The following is a 16,244-nucleotide window of genomic DNA, read 5'->3' as shown; positions in this document are numbered from 1 at the left end:
AAGTGAGTCAAATAGCTCCTGGAGTTGAAGGCAGAGTTCATAAATCACAGGCACCTGTAGTTTTTCAAGATAAGCGTGCTCAGTTTCATGATAGATGATCAGTTAACTCAAGAAGAGAAAAAGAAAGAAGGACTTTGATCACATGCTCCACTCGTTTCTTTGAAGACGCAATTCAGCATCTTATTTCAGACATCAGATAATCAGCAGAGATGGCAAATGTAGACAAACTCATCGAGCACATCGGAGACTTTGGGCCTTTTCAGAAGAAGATCGTCTTTCTTGGTTCGATTCCATTGATACTTTTTGCATTCACACTTGTCGGGGTGATTTTCCTTGGGCACACTCCAAACCACTGGTGTTGGAGTACTGGATCCGAGCTCCTCTGGGAGCAATGTGGCTGGACAGATTTGGAGGCGCGGAAAGTCACGGTTCCCCAGTCTGAGCAGTCGGGATTCTTCAGCAGCTGTCAGAGGTTTGAAGTAGAGTGAACCCAAAGCCAAAGCAAATGCAACGAATCGGACTGGCTGGTGGCTCACAATGCAACTCAGCTGTTGCCTTGTGATGGCAGATGGGTGTTTGATGAAAGCCACAGCAACTATTGTGTCTGAGGTGGGTCTATTTCCTTTTTACCTGTACAAACATAATGAGTGTTAGAAATATGAGGCTGCATCATTATCTTACAATGTCGAAAGATCAGATTTTTTAAGAAATGTCTCTTTACGTTTGTTTCCCCTTAGTTCTCATTGGTCTGTGAGGAATCCTGGCTCGCTGATTTGAATCAAGTTTTCCTGGCATGTGGATATTTTATTGGAGCTTTTGTCACTGGCTCATTCTGGTGCACTTTGAGTGCTAAATTAAGAGGTAACATCTTTGCAGAACTTTGCGTTTTAATGAAGAGTTTGAGCTCTAGCAGTGGTGGAATGTAACTAAGTACATTTAGGCTACTCAAGTGCTGCACTTAAATACAATTTTGACTATTTCCATCTTATGTAACTTTATATTTCCAGTCTATTACATCTCAGATGAAAATATTGTACTTTTACCTTCACCACTCTTATTTGACAATATTATAAATTAGGCTACTTTGCAGATTAAGATTCTTCATACAAAATATGAATAAACTAATAACTATGATGTACCATTATGTAGCATACTAAATATCAAGCATATAAAGTAGTTCAAATTAGCTCCACCTTTACCAGCTGAAACAAGTGATGAACACATTTATGTTATCCTATTCGTTGATGTCAATCATATTGCCTGATTGTAATATTTTATAACCACCGTCTGTCATCTGTGTTGTGGCAAATACACGGCAAATATATGGAAGAAACATATCTTTTTTTGTGACAGTGATAGAGTTCTTTGGATCAAACAACAGAAAGTTTGTGTCCATGGTGAGTCGGACTTTCTACTCCACTGGGATGATCATCCTGCCAGGTCTGGCTTACTGCCTGTCCTCGTGGAGGACTCTGCAGCTGGTCATGAGTCTTCCTTGCATCCTGTTAGCTTTATACCACAGGTAGACTTACACTTTCCTCAAATATATGCCAGTAGTGCTATTTTTTAAGACTGGCAGTTTGACAGTTTATCACAGTATTTTTTGTTTTTGTTTGCATGACTCTGCCTTTATACAGGTTTATGGATTCAGTATATACATGATGATATTACAATGTTTGTTTATTTCCTATGTACTCCTTTAATTACTCAAGTTTTGCTTGGCCCCACAATATTGTACAATCTGAATGCATGCATGCAGATTGTAAACAATTCTTGTTAGATAGTTTTAAAACACTATGAACTGACCACAGGTCTGTTGTTGTAGAAAAGTGGCCGATTGTACATTGTCGTTGTTGACATAATGTTGGGATAGCAGTTTGACTGAAGTATTTTCGTCCCAGCAAGACATAACGTTACCTCGATTCCAGATTGTAGCTGATGATGATATTGAAAGCAACAGAAAGGCGTTTGTTGTTAAAGGATTGTTCCCGAATCTCCATGTTGGCTGTTCTCTCAAGAAAGAACTAAAGAGGCCATGGAAGTTGCTGCGGAAATTGCAAAATGTAACGGGAGATCTTTACCCCATAATCTTCCAGGGGTATGACAGTATGTCTTCACTGTATATCCTGCTTCAATCTTTATTTACCTTTGCCTTTGTCAATGCAAATCTGGAAATCTGAATAATTGTTCAATACATAATTTTTTCAGATAATTCTTCTGGAGGAAAAGAAAGTGGTACCTCTGTTATCAGTTAGGGATTTGTTTAGGACACCAAGTATTAGAAAAAACAAACTAATCCTACCTTACGCCTGGTAAGTTGGTTTGATAAGTTGCTTCCTGCTACATGATATTATAAAACACCATAGTAATCGTTCCTGGAGGATGTACTGCTAATTTAACAATGACTTCTTACTTAATATTTCTGTCATCCATGTTTACAAGTACCATTGTGTTTCAAGGCCTGGTCTTGCGGCTGGGGATCACAGACAACAATGTCTTCTTGGATTTCTTCGTCTCTGCTGTGGTGGAGCTTCTGACCGGCCTCATTTTCTACCTGCTGGTTGACCGAGTTGGTCGACGCTGCCCCATGTCCATCGCCAACTTAACCGGTGGCATCGCCTGTCTCGTAACCCCCTTCATCTCCACAGGTGGGCATAGCTGGAGGTGCAGGTGGCATCAGGTGAAAATAATTGTCATGGATTGTGATAATTTACGAGCAATCGTAGGTATAACAGTTCTTGGTTGGTAAAGTGACAACGCCTCTACTCTACTTTGTCTTCTCTATCTTCCCTACAGATTTTGCCTGGTTGAAAAAGTCAGTTGAGATCCTTGGGAGGCTTGCTGTTGCCATCGGATTTGAGACCTTAAACTTTGCAAACACAGAGATGTATCCAACGTCTCTGAGGTGCGAATCCAATGAGATTTGGCAGATATTTATTTGCTTTTTATGTACACGTTGCTTAAAACGTTAAGCAACGTGTACATCAGACTAGACTGCCAAATAAAAATATAGAGCGGTAGATGTCTGGAAAGATACAGACATTAATTGCTAGCTAAAAAAGAAAAGAAATTCTGATTCTTGATTGTGGCTTGATTTGCGTTTCAATTTCTCACAAAAATCTGGGTGTGTCAGTGTGCTCATCAGCCAGCGACTTTGGAGCAATCGTTGCCCCATTTCTGCTCTACAGACTGGCCAGCATCTGTCAGGATCTGCCTCTCTTACTTTACGGTACATTTCAGCCTTCCTATATCTGCCACCATGTTCTTCAAATACTCTGACAATTCTAAGGATACATTGGAAAAATGCAAACTTACCAATTTGAGAAATCCTTTAAGTTTCATAGCAAAAAGGGCCTTACCTTTGTTTCAGGTGTGATGTCCGTGCTGTACAGCGGATTGGTGACATGGTTGCCAGAGATGAATGGGGTCGCCCTGCCAGAGACCATAGAGCAGTGGTCCCCAAACTAAGGCCCGCGGGCCGGATACAGCCCGCCTCCACATTTGGCCCGGCCCCCTGAACAATACCAGAGACGCATTATGATTTTTTTTCAGTCTGGCCACACAAATCCTAGACTAGCCCCTGTCAAATAGAACGGAATAATGGCGAAAAGGTTAGGTAAGAGAACAATTGATTCAGAATGCAGGGTATTTAACCTGCAGTGGTCAAATGTTTATTTTTTTTTAAATGCAAAGAAAAGGCTGTTTGTCTCATCTGTCAAGAGGCGGTGGCGGTATTCAAAGTATACAATCTGCGCCGACACTATGAATCCCGTCACAAAGACAAGTATGATAAATTGCAAGGCCAAATGCGAGCAGACAAACTCTCAAAGCTAAAAAGTGGACTGTTAGCTCAGCAGAATACATTTGTACGCCAAGCTAAGCTGAACCAGTCATCCGTTCGGGCCAGCTTTCGGGTTGCTCAACTGATAGCAAGCAGCGATAAACCTTTCACTGATGGAGAGAAAGAATTTGACTTTTTTTTCTGTGAAGATCCCGGAAAGGGTTGTTAATATTTGGTTGTGTGGCTTTCTGGAAAACAATAAATGTTTACATTTAGGCACCCCTGCGATCGTCACACTTTTTCTGTTACAAACTGACCCTGACCCCCAACAGAGAAGGGAAAAGTTATGTGGCGCTCACAGGAAAAAGTTTGGGGACCCCTGCCATAGAGGATGTGGAGAATTTAGGAAGGTAAATGGATTCTTTAAACAGCATGTTCGTGCAAAAACAACAAGAAGACAACAAATATAACTCCCTATTTCTCAAAAATGTTTGAGTATGACAGAAAAGAGGAAGGTAAATACATCTAGCAGAAATGTGTTGTGAAATGTGTTGTGACACAGCAGACAAGTCCAAGAATGCAGAGGGCTTCATTATATGACTGAAGCCTTGAAGACCTGAAACATTATTGCATTATTTGTTGTACGTATTTTCTAATAGGTATACAAATCCTGTGAAAAGACCAAAACCAACAACAAACCGATCCAACTAACAAGTAGAGATGTCCCGATCCGATCCTAAGGATCAGTATCATGAGCCGAAAAGTCCAAAAGTATTGAAGAAGGATTTTGTAGGTCTGACATCAACTGCTACAACACACTGTGTGTTTACAAAAATTAAATGACGTGCACATACTTACAAGGACGTCCAGACAACAATACCCTTGATTGTTAAGTTCTTTAAATGGTATACTATATCTAATTGAGGGTTAGTTTTGCCCAGGCTTTTGTTCCATTGTATGCTCACCCAGAAAGCTTCACTGCAGCCAACAAAAGCTGCCCTACATTCACAGTGCTGACTGAATGGGAAGACATGGAACCATAAATTGCGTTGAAAATTACTGGTATGCATGAGAAGTGGGATTCTCTCAAGAGTAAATGTCTGTGTTGCTGCAAAAAAAAAGGAGGATGGGAATCTCTCATGGTGACTATGACACTGTCGGTGTCACATGATGACTTCTGCAGCATGGTTAAAATATACTACAACGGTGGCAAATATATGGAGAAAGTTGTGCGATTAAACCTTTTTGAGAAATAAAAACATGCACTTTTTCTCATGGAAATGATATGATGAAGATTAAAAAGAAAATGATAGATTCAATTTGGTTGTGGACTAGAGAGATGGGAATCATTTGGAATGGATTATGATTAGGAAATTGTTTGCCTCACATAACGGAGATCCGCTGACCCGTTAAATGAGGCAAGAGGGGTGAGGGGGCTTGGAGAGGGGATGTGGATGTGGGGACGAAGCAGGCAATTATGTGTAAGAATTCACTGCGCAGTACAATGAGTTTATAACTAACGGGGAGTAGATTGAAGAAGGGGTGGGGTCCGAATAGATACAATACCCAGGACAGATCAAAACAGGATCTTCCTCTCTGTCCTTTTTCTGGAGAAACTCTACAGCAGCCAGTCAGATAGAAACTTTTAGGTTAATTGGTGAAAAATGCCGGAGGGGGAAGAACGGGCGAAATTAGCCGAAGTCATCAGACAGTGGAACAACAACAGACTGGACTTGTTTGAAATAAGTCAACCTGATGAGGTGAGTCGCCTGCAGACATCAGACAGGGTTCATTCGCCATATGAATTCTCTGTTTACTATCTTGTTCACCTGATTCTCTGTACAGCTGTCAATGTCAGATTTAGATGTAGCTTTGAGGCCTTTACACACCGGGGGCGTGATAAATTAACAACACAAATATATGAAATACTCGCCTGTGAATAAGTTTGCATCAAACTATGAAAATGTGCAATATTTTTTGGTCAAAAGGACAAACTACCAGGATCCTATTCATCCAGAGCCGTGTCTGGCAGTCTGTCTGAGCCGAAACTACTGTGAGCTATTTTTGTGAGTTTCATTCTCACAAAAAGCTCTGAGTGAATTTTCTTCTGGGAAATAGTTATGCTGTGTATACTGTATGTTTAGGGCTTTTATTGTGAAAGGTAAGAACGAAAGGAGATGATGTGGTAAGCACTTGGCAATGCCTCTGTTGTCGAACACTCTAGTGTATGATTTGAATAAATCCTTTTTTGCTTTTTGAAAGTTTGTATAAATGTTTGTAAAATAGAAAAATTCTGACAAGATAATATTTGCATTCGATGAGAAATAATTCATGATGAAAATAGCTCGAAAAAATATATTGAAGTAAGAAATAGTCTCACATAAAAAAATAATCCCCCCGGTGTGTGTTCGAGAGGTAGGATTTAGGGGAGGGTCAATGACAGGGTGACATCATGTTCACTCCCGAGCTCCTCCACGATCCTGACATGTAAATACAGAAATCTAGTGCTGCAGATATTAGTCGATAATGCATCGATAATACAAAATATTGGTTGGTGGTTAGCTGCTGCCATAAAGACAACGACTCACAGAGTGGACATTTATGGTTATATCAGAAATACTACCGTAATAGAAATACTACCACAACGTGGTTAGTACATAAGCTAGCACATAAGCTAATTGTTTAGAGTGTTAATCAGAGTTAGTTAAGTTAGTTGGTGCAAGTTACATATTCCTGGCCACTCTGATCTACATTCCTTTGTTTGGGTCTATTGCTTGAAAGCTTAATACATCCGTAAATCTGAAGCAGTATTTCATGAAAAGAGAAATTTGGCCTTTTCATTCTAAAAGCCTATTCAGCAATATGGATTCACTGCACTTTATGAGAGGTAGAAACATGTTAAATGAAAGGAGCACTCACTTAACAACTAAATCTGTTTTCTGGCAGATCTTGGAGTTTCATGGAGTGCAGCGCTTCTACTTTGAGGATTGCAGCGGAGGAAATGTGGCTACTAAGTGCTTGCGTGTCTGCAGCAACTCTTCAACTCACGATGTTATTGAATCTCTGGCAGAGAAGTTCAGGCCGGACATGAAAATGCTGACTACTAGTTATTCCCTGTATGAGATCCACGGCAATAAAGGTAATCGCTCGACTCATACCGTTTATTGTGGAAAAGGACAACACAATTAATCGATTAATCAACCCAACAGAAAATACATCAGCAATAACTTTGATAAGTGTTTAATCGCTTCAAGTTATTTTTCAACTAAACATTTGCTGGTTCTTATGGAAGCCCAATTCCGCAAGTAAAATTCAAAAATAATGAGATAAAAAGTCATAATTATGAAATAAAAAGTCAAAATTATAAGTTAGAAAGTCAAAATTATGAGATAAGATAGTCAAAATTATGACATAAAAAGTCATAATTATGAGATAGAAAGTCATAATTATGAGATAGAAAGTCGGCTTTTTAATAACATTTTTTACCAGATAACAGAAAAAAGCCAGCACCACTGAAGCGCATGTGCACTTACTATCTCATAATTATGAAATTTGTATCTCATAATCTCGACTTTCTATCTCATAATAATTACTTTCTATCTCAGAATTTCCTTTTTAATATGGGCTTCCATAGATTCTAGCCGCTTCAATATGAATATGTCCTGCTTTACTATGTCATTTGATGGCAAATTGAATATTTTTATTTTATTTTAACTAGATCAAATAATCAAAAAAGTGATTTTAAGATTAATCGATAAAGAAAATAATTGTTAGTCACATCGTTAATTTTGTGTTGTAATTACAGTTGATTTAAGAATATGCTCTGGCCGTTTGTTTTGTATGATGAATAAGAACGTAAACTGGATCTGGACGAGAAACCTTTGGTTGTACAATTAAACTGGAACACAGACAACAGAGAAGGACGCTTTGTGCTGAAGAAAGACAAGGAGCGTTTGGAGGTACCACTCAAACCATTAATGCTGCATGCAAGTTTCACTCTCTCTCTTCACATCATCTCACATCTTTTATTTCTTTATGCGCGTTCAACAATAAAGACGACCTTTCCCGAGAAGGAAAAGGGAGGCCTGATCCAGAGCTTCAAGAGGACACTGTCAAGAAAAGAGAAAAATAAAGAGAAAAACAAAGAGAAAAACAAAGCCAAAGCGACTGATAACATTTCAGATGATGAGAATGGGTAAAATATTCACTGTTCACAATCACATTTTTATTTTCCAGCCGGTTTGCTTTAGGCCTGCCTCACGGTCAGAATTAAATCTTTTCAAATAAATATCCAGGTCAACTGAGAAGCGACTGAACAACAACAGCATCTGTGTGTCCAACCATGAGAACGAAAAGCAACAGAGGCCGGCTGCCGCGGGTCAGTAGTAAAACAGAAACGATGAACAGTGCAGTCTCATTAATAAGACCATGTACTTCCCATTCATTAAGTATATTCAAGTATATTTCACTTCCAATCAATATGAACCCTAGTCCATGATATAAACAGGGTGGCTGATGACTTATATTTGCTAAAATATAGGAGGAAAGCACACAGAAGATCTCTATCCAGATTTCTCAGATCAACCTGGATTACCAATTGGAATTAAATTCTGTGATAGCTGTGAGTATGAAACCCCCCCTAAAAAAGTTTTCTTCCAGTGGTATTTTTTGCTATTTTTCATAATGTCCTCCTTCCCCCTTGTTGGCGTCTTTTTTTTTACATTCCAGCGGAGGAAGCCTTCCTTTCTGCAGTCATGAATTACACCAACAGCTCCACAGTTCATTTCAAGCTCTCGCCTGCATACATCCTCTACGCTGTGGGCCGCTTTGCTCTCCAACGCCATTACAGGCGAGGCTCGTCCCTTTGCGAGCATGGTGTTACTTTGGCTGCAAGCAAGATGGTGGCCATGACATCAAAGGTCATCCAGGCAAGGACAAGAACCCTCTCACTATTCCTACAATTGCACAATTTAAATTAAATATGTGATCGAGAAGCAAAACACTCTGTTCTGGAAGTTCACGTGACACTGCTGCTATATTTGCCCTGCAGAGACAGCAGGCCATCGCCGGTGCTCTCGCCTTCTGGATGGCCAACTCCTCTGAGCTGCTGAACTTCCTCAAGCATGACAAAGACCTCAGCTCGCTCACACGGCAAAGTCAGCTGGATCTGTCCCACCTGGTGCACAAAGCGTACAGGTATAGACGGCAAGACCGGAGCAGAGAGATTCAGAGGTTATGAATCCAAACAGAGCCACTGTACTATAAACATGGCATTAAAAGTGCAGATACAATTGTGTTTAGCCGGCTGACACAGCTATCTACCTAGTCAAGTATTTGCCTTCTTAGAAACTCTACAGTCAACAAAACAAACCACTTTAAAATATAAGAATTATGTTCTATGCAATAGCCACCCTGAACTCCCAAATCCCAACCATACAGTACACACATGAACTTCAACACTGTGTTACTTCCACATGCATTTCTTCTTCCTACTTTGTCTGTAAATATTGTCTGTCGACAGTGTATTATACGATAATTCAATTATTGCGGATATATATCTATCAGATATATAAGCAGCAACAGAAGAGGGCTTGCAGGACAGATATCGCAAACTATTAACAAATACAACGAATAGAAATATGCAGCTTGTTGGGTAAAGGCCTCCGGCCATAAATGTACAATGTAAAGTTATTTGTATGTGTTTTATTCCCCCAAGTTGCTTGCTACAGTGTCTGCAGAATGAGTTAAGGAAGCACTTGCCAACTTTTTTGATTGACCCTGAGCTACATGGCAAACTGCCAGCTGGTATAGGTAACTGTTTATGTATTTGTACAGTAATAATGATCTTATTGAGAGCACCATATTTAAGACTCTTGGAAGAGCTGATGTTGATACCGTAAACATTTGTCTCTGCAGAGATGGTGCTGAACACCTTGATGAACACCATGTCCCTGTTGCGCCGCTGTCGGGTCAACCCTGCCCTAACCATTCAGCTCTTCTCCCAACTCTTCCATTTCATCAGTGTCTGGCTCTTCAACCAGCTCATGAGCCCGCAGGCCGACACTCCAGGCCTGCGCTCCCACTACTGGGGAGCCGCTCTCCGCCAGAGGCTCACGGCCATCGAAGCCTGGGCGGAGCGGCAGGGCCTGGAGCTGGCGGCCGACTGCCACCTCGGACACATCATCCAGGTCGGTCCCTCCCTGCACGACATGTCCAGATAAAAATACAAAAAGATAACACTGGGCTTTTATGAAATATGGAACGGCTGTCTTCTCCCACCAATTCGCTAGACGTTTCTACCCCAAAACTCAGTAAAACTGACAGTCAAATGATCTTTTTCTATTATGTATTATATGAGCTTCTTTGTAAGATAATATATATTTCTGATCCTCTTTATGGTTTTCAGTTTTTATCTCAGCTTCTATTCCCGCATATTTCCGTCAGTACAAGCTGTTAAAATAGCATTGCCTTGCTGTTTCTAGGCAACCATGCTCCTGACCATGAACAAGTACTCGATGCAAGATGTGAAGGCCGTTCAGAATACTTGTTTCAAGTTGAACTCCCTGCAGCTGCAGACGTTGCTCTCCGGCTACCTCTATGCAACAAATGAACCTCACATTACGCCTGTGAGTACTCTTCATCTGTTCTTCTCCTCAGGGCTCTGGTGTTTTACCTGTTTGAAACAACCACTATGATGCTACTTCTTGTTACAAGCAACCTGTCCAGATAACAGCTAGGTATTAACCACAGCCTAGATATAGGCGTATGGTATGCTGTAGCAGCAGCAGCAACCACTGAACAGGAGTACATATTTAATATGAATAATTAACAATGATGAATAGGATCCTGAATAATAGATGACTAAGAGTAAAGTGAGTTGTCACATTAAACCCATTACCTCTGAGTGAAATATTTCTCCTATATTTTGCATGATATGCAACACCACGGCCATATAATACTACCTCTAGTAGAACCTGGGTTTGTCATCTGAAAGTACTACAATAACCTGGTAGGAAAAATGCCTCAAACACAATTCAGCCCATAACATATACTCAAACAGACATCATATTTCTATGGTATGAATACCACCAGAATGAAAGCACCATTGTGCACATGCAATAAAAAAAAAATCCCCAATGTGTGCCTCTCATGTACACAAACACAATAATGCGTTTGTATTTTTCTCGAGTCATACAAAGCAAGCGAGGAGATAGCCATTTAGCCAATTTCCAGCTGCCATCTTTGTTTGATTCTGGAAATACAGTTGCAACTTGGTAAATATACAAATAAATACAATCCCAAATTAAAACTATTTTTATGCACATATTGTCAGACAAACAGATGCTAGCTAGGTTATGTGACTAGCTTAGTTCGTGATAAATAAGCTAATGTTATATATAGCATGGATAAATAAAAAATACACTCCTGTGGCTTGTGTCATACAACCAAACAAAAATTTGCTCAGCCACAACATACAATGTATTCAATGTATTTTTGTATGTGAAATCTTAATTTGAGTTAAAGTAAATGAAATAAAAGTACTTGTACTGAAGTAAGAGTTTAAAGTAGCACAAGTGAAACTAGTTAAAGTACCTCAAAACTGTCCTAGGACAGTCCCCTGAGAGGAAGTCCTTGTACTTTTCACCAGACTCTTACTACAATAACAGTTTCTACTGAAATTTTTACTTCAACTGCTACCGCTGCGAGTTCAATCACTGGGACAATACTAGTACACGAATACTTTAATGTTGTACTTTTCTACCTCTCCAAGAGGGGGTCAGCATCATCTGCAGGAAGGTCATCAGTATTTTTGCTCAGGGTCACGGGAGGCAGATTGGATGTTGCTTCCCTGAAGCCTTGTCACAGAATGACAAATGTCAATCTATACACTAGAACGACCCTTTCCTGAAATATTTCCGCTGGCTGATCCACTTGTCATCCTCGCTGTAGGATTTGATCGATGCTGTGGTGACGGCTGCGAAGGCCTCAGCAGATAACCTGATTCAGAGCGAAGGACGGGACATCCAGCTGGAAGAGAGCCTCGACCTACATCTGCCCTTCCTGCTGCCGGAGGGAGGATACTCCTGTGACACCGTGAGAGGAATCCCGCCGGGGTTTAGGGAATTTTTGGAGCCAATTTGCCGTAAAGGTTTGAGATTCTGAATAGTCTGTAGTATTTGAAAAATGTAAAAATATTGTAACATACGAGGAAAGTTGTGTAACTCAGATGAACACACTTAAAATCGGTTCTTTCTCTTCCAGGTCTCTGTTTTCTAACAACCCAGCCAAATTCTAAAGGTGACTGGACCGTGTTCTTCAGTGAACCAACTTCCTCTGCAGAGAGCACAGGTTTGGTCAGTAAAAACGCACAATGTATCATTTAATTTTTACATAAAACGTATGGAGGATACATAATATCCATAATGTATTTCTGTTTTCCTCAATAGGCAGCACACAGAGAGCCAGACATTGTGACTATCACACTGAACAAACCTCTGAACAGTGGGATGGGGGTCAGCATTGTGGCTGCAAAGGTGAGAGCCTCAATTTTGCAAAAAGAAAAAGAAGAAATTAACCAAACAAAAAAATGATCTGCTAAATGTCTCTTATTAAGCCCCTCCCTCTTATTTGTTCACAGGGAGCAGGGCAAGAAAACCTTGGGATTTATATCAAATCCATTGTCAGGGGAGGACCAGCTGAGATGGTGAGATCGAACATATTTTCTTATTCATATTACCTTGAGATGTGCAGTGTACAGATTAACTGAATGATTGAACTGATACACAAAATCTCTACTTTGTGCAGAATGGCCGGTTAACAGCTGGGGACCAGCTGCTGAGTGTCGATGGTCAAAGTGTGGTTGGCCTCAGCCAAGAAAGGTTAGCTACGTAAAAGTTCAGCCATACAATCAGCATTATTCTTTGTCGTTCTGTTAGTCTGTTTGTTCCACCACGTTGGCCCAGACAGAAACATCTCAACAACTATGTAATGGATGGCCATGACATTTTGCAACACACATTCATTTTCCCCAGAGGATGAATCCTAAGACCTTTTCCTCTTGTGGTTCTGTGTGAAAAGTCTCACCAACGATCGCATGGATCGTCATGAGACATTCATGCTCTCCTCAGGATGACTTGTAATAACTTTGGTGACGACTTTTCATCTGGCGCCATCATCAGGTCAAAAATGTAATGCGTGCAATGTAGCACGCCCAACAACCTCAGCTGTGCTGTATAATGCACATGTTTAGCGTGTGCTAAGCTAAAATGGTGAACATGGTAAACATTCTACCTGTTGTTGTTTTTTCACAATTTTGGAGGTATCCAAATACTGAACAAAGAATTTTCCCCCTTGGAACAGTTTTCAAAGAGACAAATTATAGGAGCGTAATCCTTACTTTCCAAAACTCATTCAACATAAAAGAGCTATTTGTTTTACTCTCAGATCAAGACCCAGCAAATCTAATACAAAATATGAAAGGGTGTAGAGTCTTTGACATATGATAAAACATAATTCTTATATTGATTTAGGGCAGCAGCTATCATGATGCAAACCGGCCCCGTCGTGACTTTACAGATTGCAAAATTCGGAGCGAGCTACCACGGCCTGGAAGCTCTGCTGAGTCAACCAACATCAGAGAGGACAAAAGGTGAAACAATACAAAACTTCAACTATTTTTTTTTTCCCCCTTCTGCCGTCCATTACTTAATTAAGACCCTTTTTACTTGCTTCTCAAGGCGGGACAAGCCACACCAAGCCAAACGGTAAGGCGCTCATGCTGTACAGGGTCGTGGATCCTGGTCCCTCAGAACGGCTGCATGGAGGCAGCAAAAGGTTGAAGGACCAGACAATGCAGAGAAACAGACAACTGTATCGCTCCAACCCCAACATGAACAGTGGGTGCACTTCTATTATCTTTGCGTATCACTGCTGGGCTCACAAAGTAAATACCTGGATGTAAAATATGTTTGATGCTTGAGAGCGAGTCATGAGAACAACTCAATTGTATTTATTTTTTTCTCATTTCAGCTGTTTTTTCTCCCGAGGATGGAAATGAACCTGCCGACCCGGTTGTGAGAGCGAACAACATGGCCGTCGCCTCCAGTGTCAATCTTTGTGCTGATGTGAGATTATTCTAGATTTCAACCGTTTAATTCATTGAGACGTTTGTAAAACCATCAGCCACTATAAAACAAATGCCGGCGGAAATTTAAAAAAAAACTTTTTTTTTTACTGAATTTGTGTGACAAAACAACTTTTTTTTATGTCCATATTTAGACACTTCACAGGGAATACTTGACACTTCCAACCCCTAAATCCCAGGACAAGAACGCATCTGAAACCAGTCGACCACAGCAACCATTGAAAGTGTCTCTGAGGCCTTTAGATGGACAGTACTCCACTAAGAGGACCTTCATGGTAAGTCTCTGTTCAAGAGTCTTAAAGTACCTCTGGCACCATAATGTGTCATCATATTTACTATTCACAAACCAAAGGAGTTCTACACATGGTGGAAAGTAACTAAAAGCATTATCTCAAGTGGTGTACGTGTACTTTACTTACATATTTTCATTGTATCCTTTATACTTCTATTTTGCCACATTTATCTTACAATAAAAGCAGTGCCCATTCTTCTCTTCTCGCAGTTCTACCAAAGAGACAATTTTCAACATGTTTTTATTTCAATAACATACAAAATTGTGTTGCAGAACTTAGTTTTATCTTCTTTTCGGCCCCATTAATTAACTGACGACCCCTCAGTTTATCTTCTCACCCTATGGAGGGGCCTGACGCCTTAGGTGGGAAACACAAGATTGACCTGTGCTAACTGTAATACTCTGATTAGTAAATAGTAGTTTTAGAACAGTTTGGTATTGTGTACTTGAACAAAGTACTTTTAGAGTTTTTTGTAATAGATATGGGAGCTTATTCTACTACTGATTGTTCACAAAATAACAAAATACACACAATACAAGACGGTAAATGGTACACAAATCTCTCTATTTATCCTTCCAGCGCCAAGCTCTGTCACAGGAGGACCTGTGTGTGAACAGTGGATGCCCTCTGCTGGACAAAAGGCAGAATTTGTGGGATCAGCAGGCGCAGCGTGCAAAGCAAACCTTGAGCCACTATTCATCTTACCCGATTCGCTCGAGTGTTTCCACTAATGACATCCTCTCAGATTATTGTTCTCCTGCCAACCAGCAGCAGGACAGTCACACAAGTGGCGCCGGTGTCTGGAGAACTCCTTTCTCACAGCATCCAACACTGACGCCGTCCAACCAGCCAATACGCATCGACATCCCTGTAACCAGAGCAGCGAACACACACACAAGTCCTCCTACGCTCATCACCTTCCAGAGTTCATCCTTGCTGGCGGCGAGGATGAGCCAAACGCTGAAAGTACGTGGACATCAAAACAGAGCGGATCCCATCTATGCATGCCCCATGACTGCAAGCAAGAAGCGGCCTCAGCCCTCGCTGTCCTCACAGCAGCAGAGACCCACCACTCACAGGGAGCAGGCTGCAAAACCCCAAGTGAGCATCACCCCGACCAAACATGTCTCCTTCCAGGAGCCTCCCACGAAGCCTAAAGACCCCCAGGAGCGGTCTGACCCGTGGAGGAGGGAGGCCCAGGAGCAGCTGGAGAAGCAGCAGAGGCTGCGCGTGGTGGAGCTGCTGGAGCAGGAGGTGCTGGAGCTCCAGAGCAAAGCCAGGCGCTCGGCGGAGGAGAACGGGCGGCTCCGGAGGCTCAGCCTGGAGTGGCAATTTCAGAAGAGGCTGCAGGAGGTCCAGCAGAGAGGAGAGGAGGACGAGGACGAGGAAGAAGATGAGGATTTGGACATGATGGTGACAATACAGCAGATGGAAAGAAGAGCACAGGGGAAGACCCACGAGGGTGTAAGTTGGAGGAAAGATCTTCACTAAATACTTCAAGATTCTGATGAAATTATGTTACCAAAAGGCATCCTGGGAATTCCTAAATAAAGTGGGTTAAGTGGAAAGAAAGTTGAAAGAAAGTGAGAACAAACATGATCACAAAATTCATTTCAACCAAATACTGCTACAAACACTAATATTGAGACATTATGACCCACCTACAACACTCATGTGCTATTATTACTACATGATTGGAACATATTGTAGTGTTTTACCAGTAAATATAAATGTGTCAACTTGCTCTAAACACTAAGTAAGGCCAGTGTACTTCTGCTTAAAATGAAGTTACATGTAAAGTTTCTCCCAACCTAAAAGGTGTTAATAAAATAATAAAATTGTCTTAATAACTTTAATCAACAATGGAATACTTCTGTTTGAACTATAGATCAATCTGAATGATAAAGCTGATATTTTAAAGGCCACAATAACCTATATTCATAATGTTTTCCTATCTTTAGAACAAGAGAAGCTCTGCTGAGAACGTCAACACTGAATTGAAAGAGTTTGAAAAGCAGGCAGAGAC

General features: G+C 40.9%; 2 protein-coding genes across 2 annotated transcripts; both read left to right on the top strand.

The window, feature by feature from the left end:
* Positions 1-209: 209 nt before the first annotated feature.
* Positions 210-3,468, top strand: slc22a3 (solute carrier family 22 member 3; the record flags this gene model as incomplete). Its single annotated transcript, XM_079220687.1, is given in 11 exon segments — positions 210-485; positions 489-593; positions 595-609; positions 738-861; positions 1,354-1,522; positions 1,981-2,098; positions 2,209-2,312; positions 2,434-2,648; positions 2,797-2,905; positions 3,117-3,229; positions 3,371-3,468. Coding segments are annotated over 11 exon segments (1,446 nt in total).
* A 1,976-nt stretch (positions 3,469-5,444) lies between these two features.
* On the top strand, positions 5,445-15,709 carry afdnb (afadin, adherens junction formation factor b; the record flags this gene model as incomplete). The annotated part of the gene is made up of 19 exons (XM_079220569.1): positions 5,445-5,541; positions 6,728-6,920; positions 7,634-7,740; positions 7,837-7,976; positions 8,077-8,159; positions 8,322-8,402; positions 8,510-8,709; positions 8,832-8,977; positions 9,498-9,592; positions 9,698-9,969; positions 10,264-10,407; positions 11,732-11,930; positions 12,044-12,135; positions 12,229-12,315; positions 12,420-12,485; positions 12,587-12,660; positions 13,312-13,430; positions 13,519-13,724; positions 14,798-15,709. The coding sequence occupies exons 1-19, from the start codon at positions 5,446-5,448 to the stop codon at positions 15,707-15,709; spliced, it is 3,312 nt and encodes a 1,103-aa protein (XP_079076695.1). The 5' UTR covers position 5,445.
* Positions 15,710-16,244: the final 535 nt, after the last annotated feature.

This window comes from Taurulus bubalis, assembly GCF_910589615.1.
Source record: "Taurulus bubalis genome assembly, chromosome: 1".
Classification (NCBI taxonomy): Eukaryota; Metazoa; Chordata; class Actinopteri; order Perciformes; family Cottidae; genus Taurulus; species Taurulus bubalis.
The sequence above is the reverse complement of the archived record's forward strand: the minus strand, read 5'-3'. Positions and strand labels throughout refer to the sequence as shown.